General features: G+C 41.9%; 1 protein-coding gene across 1 annotated transcript in view; it reads right to left on the bottom strand.

Moving 5' to 3' along the window:
- The window catches only part of Slc25a12 (solute carrier family 25 member 12), an 86,554-nt gene extending 71,770 nt beyond the window's left edge, over nucleotides 1–14,784 (bottom strand). Inside the window, exons 1-2 of the mRNA XM_027420201.2 lie at nucleotides 14,509–14,784; nucleotides 13,519–13,572 (exon numbers count right to left, since the gene is read on the bottom strand). Coding sequence (XP_027276002.1) covers nucleotides 13,519–13,572; nucleotides 14,509–14,520 — 66 coding nt within the window. The 5' untranslated portion in view covers nucleotides 14,521–14,784. The remainder of the gene's footprint in view (nucleotides 1–13,518; nucleotides 13,573–14,508) is intronic.
- Nucleotides 14,785–15,501: the final 717 nt, after the last annotated feature.

Raw genomic sequence — 15,501 nt, 5'->3', positions numbered from 1 at the left:
TTTTTTTTATTTGTGTATAAATATCTTGCTGTGACTGCTCTAAATGGCTATCTCTACAAATCCAACATGCGACTGTAATAAGAGTCAAAACTGTCTCTCCATGACCGTTTCAACTGATATGAACTAATATTTTAGATTTTAACATCCTTCCAATTTCACTGACTGCAAAGACGGCGTCACTGAGTTCGGTAACTAGAGACATCACACAGAGCGTTTCCCGTGTGGAAAAATGGGTTATGTGAACAATGGAGGAGGACATTATGTACCAGGGCAAGAGCTGAGAGCATGAAGCTAATCCTCTCGCTGTCCACTATTACTGCTCGAGCTTCCCATGGAAGCCAAATTTAGTCGGGAATGCGTGCCCTTTCACTGCACACGCAGTCTGCACGAGGAGCAAAGACCACAGCACACCTGACACATGAAAACTTGTACAACAGTGCATCCTGGGAGTGACCTTATTTTGATACACTGAGTCAACGGGGAAGAAAGCTTATTCTAGCATAAGTGTTTCAAAGGGAAAGAAAATAATTTTCTACACATGTGACAATCAGGGTGTGGTGTCTCAAGTCTGAAAACATAGTTCTCAGAAGACTGAGGCAGGAGGATCATGAATTTGAGCCCAGCCTTGACTACAGAGTAAGTTCCAGCTGAGCCAGATCAACACAGGAAGCTCTTGTCTCAAAAACAAACGAAAAGGCCAAATTGACTTTTTAAATTTAAGAACTTCATTAAGACATAGAAACACTTTAAAATGCAATTTAGTGAGTAATATAAAATTTTCCAAGATTAGTAAAATCATGAATTTTTAAGAAAAAGCAGTTTCCTCCATTTAACTAATTTATTTATTCATTAGCTTTGAAATATATTTTTTACATTTATTTATTGTGTATATGGGGAGATACAGGAACAGAACTCAGGTGATTAGACTTGGCTGGAAGCACCTTTACCAGTTGAGCCAACTCACCACCCCAGTTTTAAGCTTTTTGAGGCAAGGTCTTACTAGGTTCAATCTGACTTCAAACCTGCTTCAGCCTCTCCAGGCCAAGAATTTCAGGTGTGTGCCACCACAACAGGTTTATAAGATGCTGGGGTCAAACCCAGTACTTCGTGCTTTGCAGGGCAAGTACTCCGACAACCAAATTACATCCATAGTCACATATAACATATGGTTTAATATAAGTATTAATTTTACACATATAATCTTCAGATCCATCAGAAACAAAATCTATTTGATTTTTGCACACAAAATTCTCTAGAATCCTGCCTTTCTTGCTCAGAATACTTCCACAAATGCTGTTGCTTATTTTTCCTTTATACTTCATGTATGTATTAAAAATAGACAAAAATATTTCAAAATTGGACTTACAAGATGGCTCAATGGATAAAGGTGCTTGTCACCCAGTGATGCAAGCCTGGTGGCCTGAGGTCAAACCCCAGAACCCATGTAGAGGAGGAAGGGGAGAAACAACAACACACTAATAAGTTCAATTAATTTTTTTAAAAGATTGTAAAACTTAAAATACATATGTTTTCTCTGTCCATTATAGATAGTCCTACTGTCTGCTAGGACAATATAATTTCTAACAGATCAAGAAGGAACTCAAGAGCCTTGTGAGTTCTGAAATGAACTAATGCTAGGGCTTTCAAAATCATTCTGTCTTCAAAAGAATCAGAATCCTTGGAAATAAAATAATGACCTCAGAGAATTCAATAACTAGAACCAGGGAGCTTCCCAGGGGATACAGAGTTGAGTAATTCATTTGTATTGTTCTTTAACAGTCTCTTGTTTTAAGTAACCATGGGAACACACAAGGAACATATATGTTCATAAGCCTGGACAAACTGTGTCTCTTTGATAATCAAGGTACAGTTCCTAGGGAGATAGAATACCTTGATGTTGTTAAGGTTTGACTTGAAAACCAACTTTGCCACAGAACAAGAAGGCCTTTTATTCTGAGTGGGCAGATGTACAAGATCAGAGAGAGACACTACCCAAATGCAACGAATGAATCTAGCCTGTATCTCTTTTGTTTTTAATATGTTTTGGGTTTTTGTTGTTGTTGTCTGGTTTTTTTGTTTTGTTTTATTTTGTTTTGTGTATATGTGTGTCTGTGTGTCTGTGTGTCTGTGCTCACACATGTGCCCAAAGAGGACAAACAAAGACATTGGATCCCCTAGGCTAGAGTTATGAATGATTGTGAGCCACCTAACAGGTGCTGGGAACCAAACTCAGGTCCTGTCCAATAGCAACAAGTGCTCTTAACCACTGAGCCATCGCTCTAGTCCCACAAAAAGATTTTTTTGAAGAAGAAAATAACAGAGTGTTTCTGAATGTACTAAGTTTATGGTTAACCTATTATTGCTTTCCTGGTCCTGACTAAGCAACTGACAGCTCGGAAGGAAACAGCTGCTGCCTGCCACAACCTCAAAGCTGTACAGGGTAATCACCACTGAGGTTGATAACATCTGCCATAGGATCTTGTGAAGACATTCTGATGCATGTCTTAAGAATGTGCCGGATTCACACACATGATGATAAACATATGTTAACAGCGGAGTCGCTTTATGAATTTCAGCATAGCTACCTAGACAAGACTTTTTTTTTTTTTTTTTTTTTTGAGACAGGGTTTCTCTGTGTAGCTTTGGAGCCTATCCTGGCACTCGCTCTGGAGACCAGGCTGGCCTCGAACTCACAGAGATCCGCCTGCCTCTGCCTCCCGAGTGTTGGGATTAAAGGCATGCGCCACCAACGCCCGGCTCCTAGACAAGACTTAGGACAGTATTCACAGGGAAGCAAAGTCTTCATCTCTATGCAGAACTGGGACAAGACACTATGCTTGATTTGGTTCTTAGCGTATCAGGCACACTTTAGCAGTCACCTCACTTAACCTTTATAAAACCTGTCTGCACTGAGTGCATCAGCCTTTAGACAGAGAGAAAATAGACTCCAAAGGGAGTCAGTGTACATACCTAAGGCACAATAAAAATGGGTCAAATGAGAGTTCAAACTCAGGTTGGAAGCCATGTGTGGTAGTCACTGCCTATAACTCAATACATGGGAGTGTAAGAAAGTAGTATTTAGAGTTCAGGACCAGCCTGGGCAGCACAGCGAGTTCACGGTCAACCTGGGCTACCTAGTGAAATCAAGCCTATAAAAATAAAGCAAAAGTGAAGGTCCAAACTAAACCAAACACACAGAAGTTTAAAGCAAAACAAAGCACCCAGCCTACAAAGCCCATGTTGACTCCAACTGGATTGATTCTGAGGCCTCCTGCATGTCTTTACACAGTTCAAGATGTTCTAAGAGCACTGTTGACAGACAGAAGGAAATGAAACCTCACAGAATCAGTGTCTACTGAAAGCAGCCATCCATGAGGACGAATGGAAAAACCAGTTTACATATCAATATGATCTACTTAAATGTGTCCTGCTGAAACTGTAATTTCAACCATTCCAAAGTGAAAGGGGAAAAAAGATCTTCGCTGTTTTCTATCTTGCTGCTAAGAAAAAAAAAAATCTAAATTCTTACATGTCCTAGAACAAAGGCCTGCTGGACATGGCTACTTCGGCCTCACCTCTCACTGGCCCTGTCACTCGCTGGTGCTTCCTTTCAGCTGTTGAACACAGCAAAACCATTTTCTGCACCGGAGCCACATAGACGTGATCCCTGTGCTTGGAACTTCTCCACCACTTCACCTTGAGTGTTCAGTTCTTAACATTAACACACTCTCAGGAGCCAGCACCAACCTCTTGAATGCAATGAAAAATGTGGCCATTTCATCACTATTTTATTTCTGTATTGTACTTGTCATTCCTATAGTAATCTCTTTTTTCTGAGCTTTTTTATATCTGGATCACTCTTAGATGCTGGGGATCCAATGTTAGGTCTCCATGCCTGTGTGGCAAGCACTTTCCTGACTGCCATGTCCCCAACCCCTTAATATCTCACTTATAACTGTGTCATGATACACCTCCCACACTTGACAACACAGGCCCAGGATCCTTTGCTAAAAACCCTGTTAAGTCCCTTCTCAGCCTTTCTTCCAAAAACAAGTAAACAACATAATTCATAAACAAATATTTAGTGAGCCAACGGAAACTTCTTTCTACTAAACATTCATGCTATCAAAACCCTAAGAAACCCTAAGAAACTTTACATCGTCACCAACTTCCACTTACTCTTCAATTTAAAATAAACAAGACAGAGCTAAGGATGTGGTTCAGTGGTAGAACACTTGTCCAGTATAAGCAAGATCTTGGGTTCAAAGCACAGAAAATAAATAAATAAATAAATAAATAAATAAATAAATAACACATAAGACCAAAAAGTGCACTTTCTTTCTTTCTTTTTCTTTTCTTTCTTTTTTCTTTTCTTTTTCTTTCTTTCTTTTTTTTTTTTTTTTGTTTGTTTTTCGAGACAGGGTTTCTCTGTGTAGCTTTGGAGCCTATCCTGGCACTCGCTCTGGAGACCAGCCTGGCCTTGAACTCACAGAGATCCACCTGCCTCTGCCTCCTGAGGGCTGGGATTAAAGGCATGCACCACCAACGCCCAGCAAAAAGTGCACTTTCATGTGTTTGTGTTAATCTAAGGACAACACTTTTGTGTGTTATATAACCTTCATTGTTCATTGGTGCTAAGGAATAAAAGAATAGAAATCAAAATAATATTTGAATTCTGTATCTCAGCAAACTTAGGTCTGGCATACATAGTTGTATAGTCTCAAAGTGTGTTGCCTTCAGCAGTGTATGCTGATAAACAATCACAGAAAGTCTACCAGCTAAAAAGAATTAAGAGTTCTCTTTAAAATGGAAAAAAAAAATCGTTACAAGCCTACTTTGTCGCAAAGCGAAGAGAAGGCTAACATTCATCAGATCGGTAACATTCATCAGACAATGGGTTGCATCCCATTGTCCCCACCTCACCTCACCTCTTATTACTTCTATTGTACCCTTCCACTACTGTACACTTCTGATGTAGAAAATTGGGTCAATGATAGTGTGTGGGCAAGAAAGGTAAAAGAAGAAAGAGATAAATCAAGAAATGACAGTTATAAGGGTAGCAATAGTAAAATCTTAGCTTGAGAACTGGCTGTAAAATTACAGCGCAGTTGAACAGCTAAGAATTCCTCAGCTGTGCTCCAATTTCAAGGGCTTGGAGGGTTGAGGGAGGGAATGCGGAATCCTAGAGAATGTCTTTTGTTTTGTCTTGTTTTGTTTTAGACTTCTTTATTGAATTGATGTGTGCGAATGTTTTACCTGTGGGTATGTATGTGGACTACATGCACACCTGTTGGATCCCCTGGAACTGGAGTTACCGATAGTTGTAAGCCACTATGTGAGGGCAGGGACTCAAACCTGAGCCACCTGTAAGAGTATCAAGTGCTCATAATTGTTGAGCCATATCTCCAACCCCCCAAACCTCTGTTTATTAACGAACAGAAAATACAGGGGTTAGGGATGTAGCTCGGGTGGCAGAATGCTTGCCAACACCAATGCCTGATTTTGAGCCCAGCACCTGGGGAGGTAGAGGCAGGAAGATCAGATGTTCAAGGATACCCTCAGCTACTCAGTGAATTGGAGGCTAGCCTGGGATATATGAGGCCCTATCTCAAAAAATAAAAAAAAGGGAACAAACAAAAATAGCTTATCAAATTTTAAGAAGTAATAAAGAACACAGGGAAACTGGGTATGGTGGCACATGCCTTTAATCCTAGCCAGCAGAGACAGAAGCAGGCAGATCTTTGAGGTCAGCCTGGTCTACAGACAAGTTCTAGAGCAGCCAAGACTACTCAGAGAAACTCTGTCTTGAAAAACCAAATAAATAAATTGATAAACAGAAAGAAAAAAACGAAAGAACATGTGGGAAGAAAAGGATACTTCCTATACTTGAATTGACGTTTCTCTTTTTGAAGCCCTTCAGGAATTACACACATGGCTCCACTAAGCACAGAAATGCCTGCACTTTCAAAAAGGACTCTTTTATCCTAGTAGTAGGGGCACATGCCTTTGAACCCAGCATTCAGGAGGCAGAGGTAGGCAAATCTCTGTGAGTTCAAGGACAACATGGTCTATAGAGTCGAGTTCCAGGACAGCCAGGGCTACACAGAGAAACTTTGTCTCAAAAAACCAAAAAGACTCTTTTATTGTTGTACATGACAAATGACTGTGTTGTTGCTTAAAGATTTGTTCTGTTTTTAATTACAAATATGTGTCTGAGAGCGTTGGTGCCCACACAAGCCAGAAGGTATCTTAGTTCCTGGACCTGGAGTTACAGGTGGTTGGTAAGCAGCCCAATGTGGGTACTGGGTGCTGGACACTGAACATGGGTCCTCTGCAAGAGCAGTAAGCACTCTTATCCACTGAGCCATCTCTCCAACCTGCTTTGTTATTATTTTAAAGGCTCTATTGAGACAAAGTTTTTTCTATGTAGTTCAGGCTGGCCAGGAACTGGTGGGCCTCAGCCTCTTCTGAGTACTGAATTACAGGTGTGTTGCTATATGCAACTCTCGAATGTGTTCTAATATTTTAAACCAAACATTTTCTGAATATGTGTGAGTTGTGGAATATTACTTTAACTAGGCAAAGATGTGTTACATTTGTTTATACTGTATTTGTTTAACGATGTAAAGATGTAATGCCTTGCTTGCCTAATGCACATGATTGGTCTAATAAAAAGCTGAATGGCCAATAGCTAGGCAGTAGAGGGATAGGCAGGGCTGGTGGACAGAGAGAATAAGTAGGATGAGGAATCTAGGCTCAGGAGAGAACGGGGGGGGGGGGGGGGGCCCGGGGTGCGTCACACACCGAGGGCCAACCAGGCAGTCACCAGACAGACAGACACCTAGTAGGACATAAAGAATGAAAGAAAAGTTAAAAGCCCTGACAAAGCCAGGAGGTAGTGGCGCACCCCTTTAATCCCAGCACTTGGGAGGCAGAGGCAAGTGGATCTCTATGAGTTCGAGACCAGCCTGGTCTACAAGAACTAGTTCCAGGACAGTTAGGGTTACACAGAGAAACAAAACAAAACCAAAAGCCCTGAGGCAAAATGCAGGTGAAGAGAAACAGGTTAATTTAAGTTAAAGAAAAAAAGCTAGCCAGGAACAAGCATAAGCTAAGGCCAAGCATGCATAACTTATATGCATAATAATAAGCCTCCATGTCTTGATTTGGGAGCTGGTCAGTGGCCAAAAGAAAATCTGCTACATGTGTGCATGTATAGTATTTATGCATATGTGTTCATATGTATGTGGACACATATGTGGTTGTGTAGGCCCTAAGTTCACATTGAGTTTCTTCTACCATTGCTCTGTAGTTTGGAGATAGGTCTCTTGCTAAACCCAGACTCTACTTCCATACCTGCTAGGCTTTTATGTGGGTTCTAGGCATCTCTGGTCTTCACCCTTGTATGGCAAGCCTCCACCCATGTAGCCATTTCCTCAGCCCTCTGTAGACTTCCAAGTAACAAGCTCAAATGATACTGAACTCACATTTCCTTCAGAATACCACTCAACCAGATTACACTAACAGAATCATGGGTATTTTAATCTTTGATTTATCTTTTTTGTGAAACTCCTACTTCCAACTCTCATGGCACTGCTTCCCCAGCTCAATTCCTCCTTCCGCTTTCAACTGGGAGTGTCAGCTAGAAATTGGTTCCTGGTTCTCTGACCTTTGGTTTTTTCCTTTCCCTTTCTTTCTTTCTTTCCTTCTTCCTTCCTTCCATCCTTCCTTCCTTCCTTCCTTCCTTCCTTCCTTCCTTCCTTTATTCTCCTTTCTCTTTCTCTTTCTTTCTTTCTCTCTTTCTTTCTTTCTTTCTCTCTTTCCTTCTTTCTTTCTTTCTCTCTTTCCTTCTTTCTTTCTTTCTTTCTTCCTGTCTTTCTTTCTTTCTCTCTGCATAGTGACACCCTGTCTTGAAAAAAGGAAATCTGTAGTTTTAGATTCTTTCTTCTATAACCTCATTATGCAAATTAGCATTAAGCTGCTTTTTTTTTTTTTTTTTTTTTTTTTTTGGCTTGAGTCTTGACAGGAGACCAAACTGACCTAGGACTCCCAGAGACCTGCCTGCCTCTGCCTCTTGAATGCTGTGATTAAAGGTGTAAGACACCAAGCCCACTAAAGCTGCTCTTTCTCTTGGTTTTTTGAGACAGGATTTCCTGGAATACTCTATAGACCAGGCTGGCCTTTAACTCAGAGATCTACCTGCCTCTGCCTCCCAAGCACTGGGATTAAAGGCATGCACCACCATGTCTGCCTAAAGCTGCTCTTCTTAGAGAAAAAAAAAAGCATGGATTCTGGAATTCATTTGATGTGATGATGGTCTTTATAACTTATGAACTCAGTGACATTAACCAAGTCATTTAATTTAATCTACATAACAGACCTACTAAATCTACCTCATGAGAGTGGTAAGAACTTTAGCAAAATACTTTTAGAACACTGAGCTAGTAGTGTACACAACACTCTAAATGATGGAAAAATGTCAGCAGCCACTGTTGTTATTCCATGAGCCTCTATTCTATAGACAAACTGGATGCAATTGCTCTACATCAGGCCATGTTTTCACCTGCATAGGTCCTGACTTCCTCAACCACAGCTCATTAGAAAGGGAATGGGCCTCAGAGAAGAAAAGATCCGCCACCACTCAGTCTTGGCTCAACTCTCTGCTTTAATTATTATCAAATTATTTAATTTGATGATTACTACTAAATGAAACACAAGTGCATGGGACATAACAAATAGCCCTTAGTAAATATTGTTGAAGGGTTGACAGCAAATAACAGAGCTTGTGATGCAAGCACGATGACCTGAGTCCCACAACCAGAATTCACTGTGAAAGGAAAGAACTGAGTCCTGAAAGTTGGCTTCTGAGTCCCATGCATGTACTGTGGCATGTGCAGGCCAACACTCACAGTCATTCACACACACATAAACTTAACTTTAAAAATATATGTGATAAGGCCAGGCGGTGGTGGCACACATATTTGATCCCAGTACTTGGGAGGCAGAAGCAGGTGGATCTCTGTGAGTTTGAGGCCAGCCTGGTCTACAGAGTGATTGCCAGGACACGGTCCAAAGCTACAGAGAAACCCTGTCTCACCCCCCCTCCCCGCAAATATATATATATGTGTGTGTGTGTGTGTGTGTGTGTGTGTGTGTGTGTGTGTGTGTGTAGATTATTGCATGCTGTGTGCACTCAAAGATGATCCGTAGTCCGTAAGGCTAAGATTTCTTTATTCAGATAAACACCAGCCCAAACGCAAGCCAGAGCATGCCAGGGGCAGCAAGGCAGCCAGGCCAGAGAGAAGGGGCTATCCACGTGTACTCGGTCCCTTAAGAATCGTTCCCTAAGAATCGTTCCGGCATCACCTCAGACCTACCCTGACCATGCCCTCACGGGCATGTCCCAGCACACCTGTAGGGGCTACTAGGAGGCAGGGCTACAGTGTCTCCCTACATATATGATAATTTGTTTTTATTTACTAAAGAAAAATGTAGCTAGTGTGCATTTTGTTTATTATATCTAAGATGTTAATATGCCACATAGATCTATAATGAAACTTCTTATAAAACTAACCAATTGTGGGGCTAGAGAGATGGCTTAACCAGTTAAGAGCACTGGCTGTTCTTCCAAAGAACCTGGGTTCAATTCCCAGCACCCACACAGCAGCTCATAGCTGTCTGAACTCTGGTTCTAGTATATCTGACACCCTCACACCAATACACATAAAATAAAAATGTTTTTCTTCATGGGTTTAATTTTGTTTTTTTGTTTGTTTTGTTTTAGGTTTTCGAGACAGGGTTTCTCTGTATAGCCCTGGTTGTCCTGGAACTCACTCTGTAGACCAGGCTGGCTTTGAACTCATGAAGATTCACCTGCCTCTGCCTCAAGAGCGCTGGGATTAAAGATGTGTGCGACCACAGACTGGCAAAATAAAAATTTTTAAAAAGGTAGTACTTTAAAAAAAAAAGAGTATCCAATTGTTTTAAGTTACTATAGTTTGAAGTAGACAAACCAGGAATAAAATCCTAATATGCTAGAAGGTAACAAATAGTTGCTCCAACTAGATACAATGTCTTCCCAGCAGTTTTATGCTTCTCAGGGGATTAAGCATCTTTATACCATTTCTCTCTTGCCTGCCAATAATGCTAAAGCTGAGTATGGCGCCTCCTGCTTGTAATCCCAACACTGAATTCAAGGTTCCCCTGAACTACATAATGAGTACAGGTCAGCTAGGGCTACGTAGCAAGATTCTGACTAGAAAAACGAAATAATAATAGTTATGTTTGAGTCAGCACTTTATGTTTAGTGCTAAATATAAATCAATAAACTGCACAAATTTTCAGTACAAAAATAAGATACAGACAACATCAAAATAATATTCAGAGGACTAAGGGTAGCCCTTCCACTGAGTGATACTCTATTCAGTGATAGAATGCTTGCCTAATATGTATGAGGGGCTTGATTCCCCAACACCACAAATTAACAATGTGCAAAGAGATTCTGATACTATGCAAAACAGCAGATGAAAAGCTAAAGTGTATATGCTGGTAGTTGTGAGCTCTCCACGCTTCCACTGTCACTACCCACCCTAAACAACAAGACACACAAACCACTAACACATTCATAATGTGTCAGATTTTTTTTTCCATATAGAATTTTCAAAGCTGGAAAAGACCCTGATTCCGATTTCCTATTTTTTTATGTTCTACTGTGTCCCATATGAGAAGATGAAACTCATCTAGAAGGCTAGATAATTAGCTTTAAAAAAAAAAAACCCATAGAGACACAAGCCTGGGAATTCAACCCGTGTTCCTAAAAAAAAAAAAGAAAATGCCAGGCATGGTGGCACACACATTTAATCCCATCACTAGGGAGGCAGAGATAGGTGGATCTCATGGCCAGTCTGGTCTACAGAGTGATTTCCAGGAGAGTCAGAGTTATATAGTAGCAGCCTGTCTTGGACAAAAATCAAACAACAGCAACAAGAAAAAAGTGTTCCTGATACCTGGGACAGAGCTCTTTTCACTACATTATACAGCATCCCAGCTGACTCCTTCCATACCTCCTTAATCAGGAAATAAAATCAACTAAATTTCATGAACTCTCCACAAAACAACTGACTCTAAGCACATGACAGGGTTTATACTGATGTATTTTTGTGTGTCCCAAAGAATATTTATGCAGTTCTATTATAATTGGTTTTGTTCCAGAAAGCATCTTCCTCTCAATACACTTTTTAAAACTTAAGACTCCCAAGAAGCATGGTTGTACACACTTACAATCCCAGCACTCAGGAGGCTGAAGACAGAAAGGTCAAACAAGTTCAAAGATATCCCTGGCAGATCTCTATGAGTTTGAGCCTGGTGTAATAATAGTGAGCTCCAGGCCAGCCAGAGTTACATGGTAAAACCATGTAGATAGATAGATAGATAGATAGATAGATAGATAGATAGACAGACAGACACACAGACAGATAAAAATTTAAGGCTGAGCTGGACAGTGGTGGTGGTGCACGCTTTTAATCCTAGTACTTGGGAGGAAGAGGCAGGTGAATCTGAGACTTCAAGGCCAACCTGGTCTACAGAATGAGTGCTAGGACAGGCTCCAAAGCTACACAGAGAAACCCTGTCTCAAAAAACAACACACACACACACACACACACACACACACACACACACACACACACACACCCCTCAAGGCTGGGCTACATAGTAAGCCTTTGTCTAAAAAACAATAAATCTTGTTTTTCTAATTCTGTTTTCTTTTGGTGCAATCAATCAAATCCAAGACCTCAAACAAGGTAGGTAAATATGTTTTAAACCTGAACTACACCCTTACCTTTACTAATTCCTTTTCATAAACTATGTGTGCTCACCTATGCAATCTCCTCCCCAACAATAATTAAGAGAACTACATGTCTCAGATAAAAGTGCCATCTAGGCCGGGCAGTGGTGGTGTATGACTTTAATCCCAGCACTTGGGAGGCAGAGGCAGGCCTATCTCAGTGAGTTCAAGGCCAGCCTGGTCTACAAAGCAAATTCCAAGACATCCAGGACTACACAGAGAAACCCTGTCCCCCCCCCCCAAAAAAAAGTGCTATTGAGCCTAGGCTCACTAGTAGAAGCTAGAATCTGTTCCTAAAATAGAACCATAGACTTTTGGAAGGAACCTTGAAGGTCACCTTTCATTTTACAGAGGGAAACAGTACCCAGAAGGAGTCTGCCCAAGGTTAAGTGTCTACATAGAACCCACATCCACAATACAAAATTCTAAAAAAAAAAAAGCTCTTATGTGAAAAACACAATCATTAGTAAAATAGATTAGAAATTTAAGAAAGCAAAAAGACAAAAAAACTAAGCAACATTTTCTAAATTAAGTCCATAGTCAAGTCACTGATTCTCAAAGTAAGTAAGGGATTAGAAGGCAAATCATTACAATTTTTCCTCTTCTAAAATGTGTATGGATAGTTGCCTGTGTGTATGTCTGGCACCACATACATACCAGGTGTCAGATTCCCTGGAACTGAGCTACAGACCATTGAGTGTTGCCATGTGGGTGCTAGGAATCCAGCCCAGGTCTTCTAGAATAAATAGTGCCCTTATCTGCTGAGCTATCTCTCCAGCCCCTTTCCTTATTTTTCAAATAGTTTATTATTAACATTTGGCTGAGTGAGCATATGTGCATATGAAGGTCAAAGAATGGCAACTTTATGCAGTTAGGTCTCTCCTTCCACATATACTTGGGTTCTAGGTAGAGCACCTTATCCACTGAGCTGTCTCACCAGCCTCCTTGCAGAAAAATCTAAAGTAAACTGTTGGATAGCAGGGCGTTTGTGGCACCCGCCTTTAATCCCAGCATTCGGGAGGCAGAGGCAGGTGGATCTCTGTGAGTTCGAGGCTAGCCTGGTCTACAGAGCTAGTGTCAAGATAGGCTCCAAAGCAACACAGAGAAACCTTGTCTTGAAACAACAACAACAAAAACCATGTTGGATCTATCTATCTATCTAATGTTTTTTAGATAGAGGATATTACATCTATCGTTGTAATAATTAGAAGGGAAAGCATAACTATAATAGCTATATTATTGTACAACAAATGACATAGACATTTATGAAGCAGAAAACTTTATAAATAATCTCAAATCAAGCAAACAAAAATAGTAACTACAGGAAAATGTCTTATTGACTCCTAATATAAAGGAAACCTTTCAATCAGTTGTTAATAAAAGTACAAACAGCCTGACATGGTGGTGCACACCTTTAATCCCAGCTCTTATTCGGCAGAGGCAAGCAGATCTCTGAGTTCAAGACCAGCCTGGTCCACAGAGCAAGTTCCAGGACAGCCAGAGCTACACAGAGAAACCTGTCTCAAAACACAAAGCAAAAGTACAAACTACATACCCCACTCATGTGTATGAGAATACATGGAAGTAAAATACTTCTCAGAGTTAGAGCTTGAAAAGGAATAACGATTATACTCTTTTTATTCTTTCCTTCATGTAAAAATTCTTTAACTTACCTGTAGGAATATGTTTCTCAGCTCATGAGGATCACCTCGCTTGGTTGTATGCACCTATAAGGGAGTGGGGTGGGGGAACTGGTTAATGCTTAGCTAGAAACCATACAATCTCTTTAGATTATAGTTTACATCTGCTAACAACGTGCTTATCTTTTAAAAGGGTATTTAGTGTAAAACAACCCCAAAGCTTAATTGCTGATAACACCTGTCAAACTAGACATCTATGGCTAAGGGGTGAGAAAAATGGATGTGAGTAACCTGAGATACAGCAAATTACAGACGGTACTTCCTCTGAATTGGAAAGGGAAACCAAACAATATAATCGTTTGCTTGATTCCACATCTACTAGCTACACAGTAGCAACTACCAAGCTGTAAATCCAGAGAGCCTCAAGAGTGGAGCAACAGGAGACGTAAAACACCCAAATTAATATCCGGGCCTAGCAGCCTTTCTTACGGAAAGCAGTAACCGCACATCGTCATCTTGACGACCCTTTCTCCATCCAACCTAAACCAAAGCTGCCACAAATACGAATACTTCCCACATCCTGCAACCTGCCACGCAAATGTCAACCAGTGCCCTGGGCTGCACTGAGGCCCCAAATGACAACACCCGCCCCCTCCCCCACCGCGGATGCCCTGGGTATCCCCGGCTTTCCTGTCCACTAGTTCTCACTCCCTCTCCTATGCTCTCCAACTCTGTGCTGGCAATCCCATGTACCTAGGGCAAAACACTACTCTTTTCCTCCTCCCAACCGTGGTCCTCATGAGCCCCTCCAACTCACAATCCCTCCTCCTTCCCCTCCCCCAGCCGGGCATCCTCTTCTCTCCGGTCCAAGCCCGGCACAGCTCTCCACCGGCAATCTAGAGACCCGGGACGCGCCGGCCAAGAACCAGGCAAAGAAAGCAACGGAAAGAGGCGGGGGGCTGCACTCGGGGCCCTTGGAATGTCTCTTATGCAATAAAGGCAGCAGCAGAGAGTTGGAGTCACCTTGACCGCCATGCTGTGCTCGGAAGCCGGGAACGAGCGAGTGAGCGAGCAGGGCCGAGCTGTCAGGGCGCGCGCGCGCCACTGCCCGGGGCCGCGCCCGCGCTCTCTCCTGTCGCGGCGCCGCGCCCGTCTATATGCAAATGAGCTAGAGCGCGTCGGTGCGCACCGAGAGGCCTCTGTCCATCCATCTGCGGGACAGCCGGACTGTCGCTCCTCTCGCGGGGGACACCGGAGCTCCGGCCGCCGGATCCGAGGCGACGCGTGAGCAGGGATGCCGCAGGGTCAGCCCCAAGTCCCAAGGCCAGGCAGTGGGTGTGGCTTTGGGCACTGGCTTCAGCCAAAGTCGGTTCACTCTTGGGGCTTAAAGGAACACTTGGGGCCTGTATTGAGCAAGGTTTGGAAGCATCTGAGCGCTTGGACCATTAATAACGAGTTAATGACAACTAGTGACAAATACTGACTGGAAAAAAAAATTAAGAACTACCTACTTAGTTTTTTGGAGGGAGCGAGGGAGTCTATGTAAACATAACTTCAGAAATATGCTCCTGAATTGTCATTCCTTGGAGTACCCTTAATAGTTTATTAATAGACTCGTTTCACTTTCTTAACCACACAAATCCTTTGTGCGATGTATATAGAAAACAATTTCATTTGTCTTGGGGCTGGCACTATGCTGGCTCTCATTTGTACATGAACACAAAACAGTTCTTCATTTAACTCCCAGCTTTGCCTTAAGCCAATATGACTCTAAAAATTGTGTCTTGCCATTAAAATATCTGATGGTCAGGCGAGTAGCATAGTTGGCAAAGTGATTGCTTAACATGAATGAAGTCTGGGTTCCATCCCCAGCTCAGCACAACAATATAAGGTTGGTAGAATATGCCTGTAAAATGTCAGCACTTGGGAAATGGAGGCAGGATGATCACAATGTCATCCTAGGCTGCATAGGAGAAGAGGCCAGGCTGGGGTGCATAAGAAAAGAAAATCTAAAGG

Source organism: Cricetulus griseus, chromosome 6, assembly GCF_003668045.3.
Source record: "Cricetulus griseus strain 17A/GY chromosome 6, alternate assembly CriGri-PICRH-1.0, whole genome shotgun sequence".
Lineage (NCBI taxonomy): Eukaryota > Metazoa > Chordata > Mammalia > Rodentia > Cricetidae > Cricetulus > Cricetulus griseus.
The sequence above is the reverse complement of the archived record's forward strand: the minus strand, read 5'-3'. Positions and strand labels throughout refer to the sequence as shown.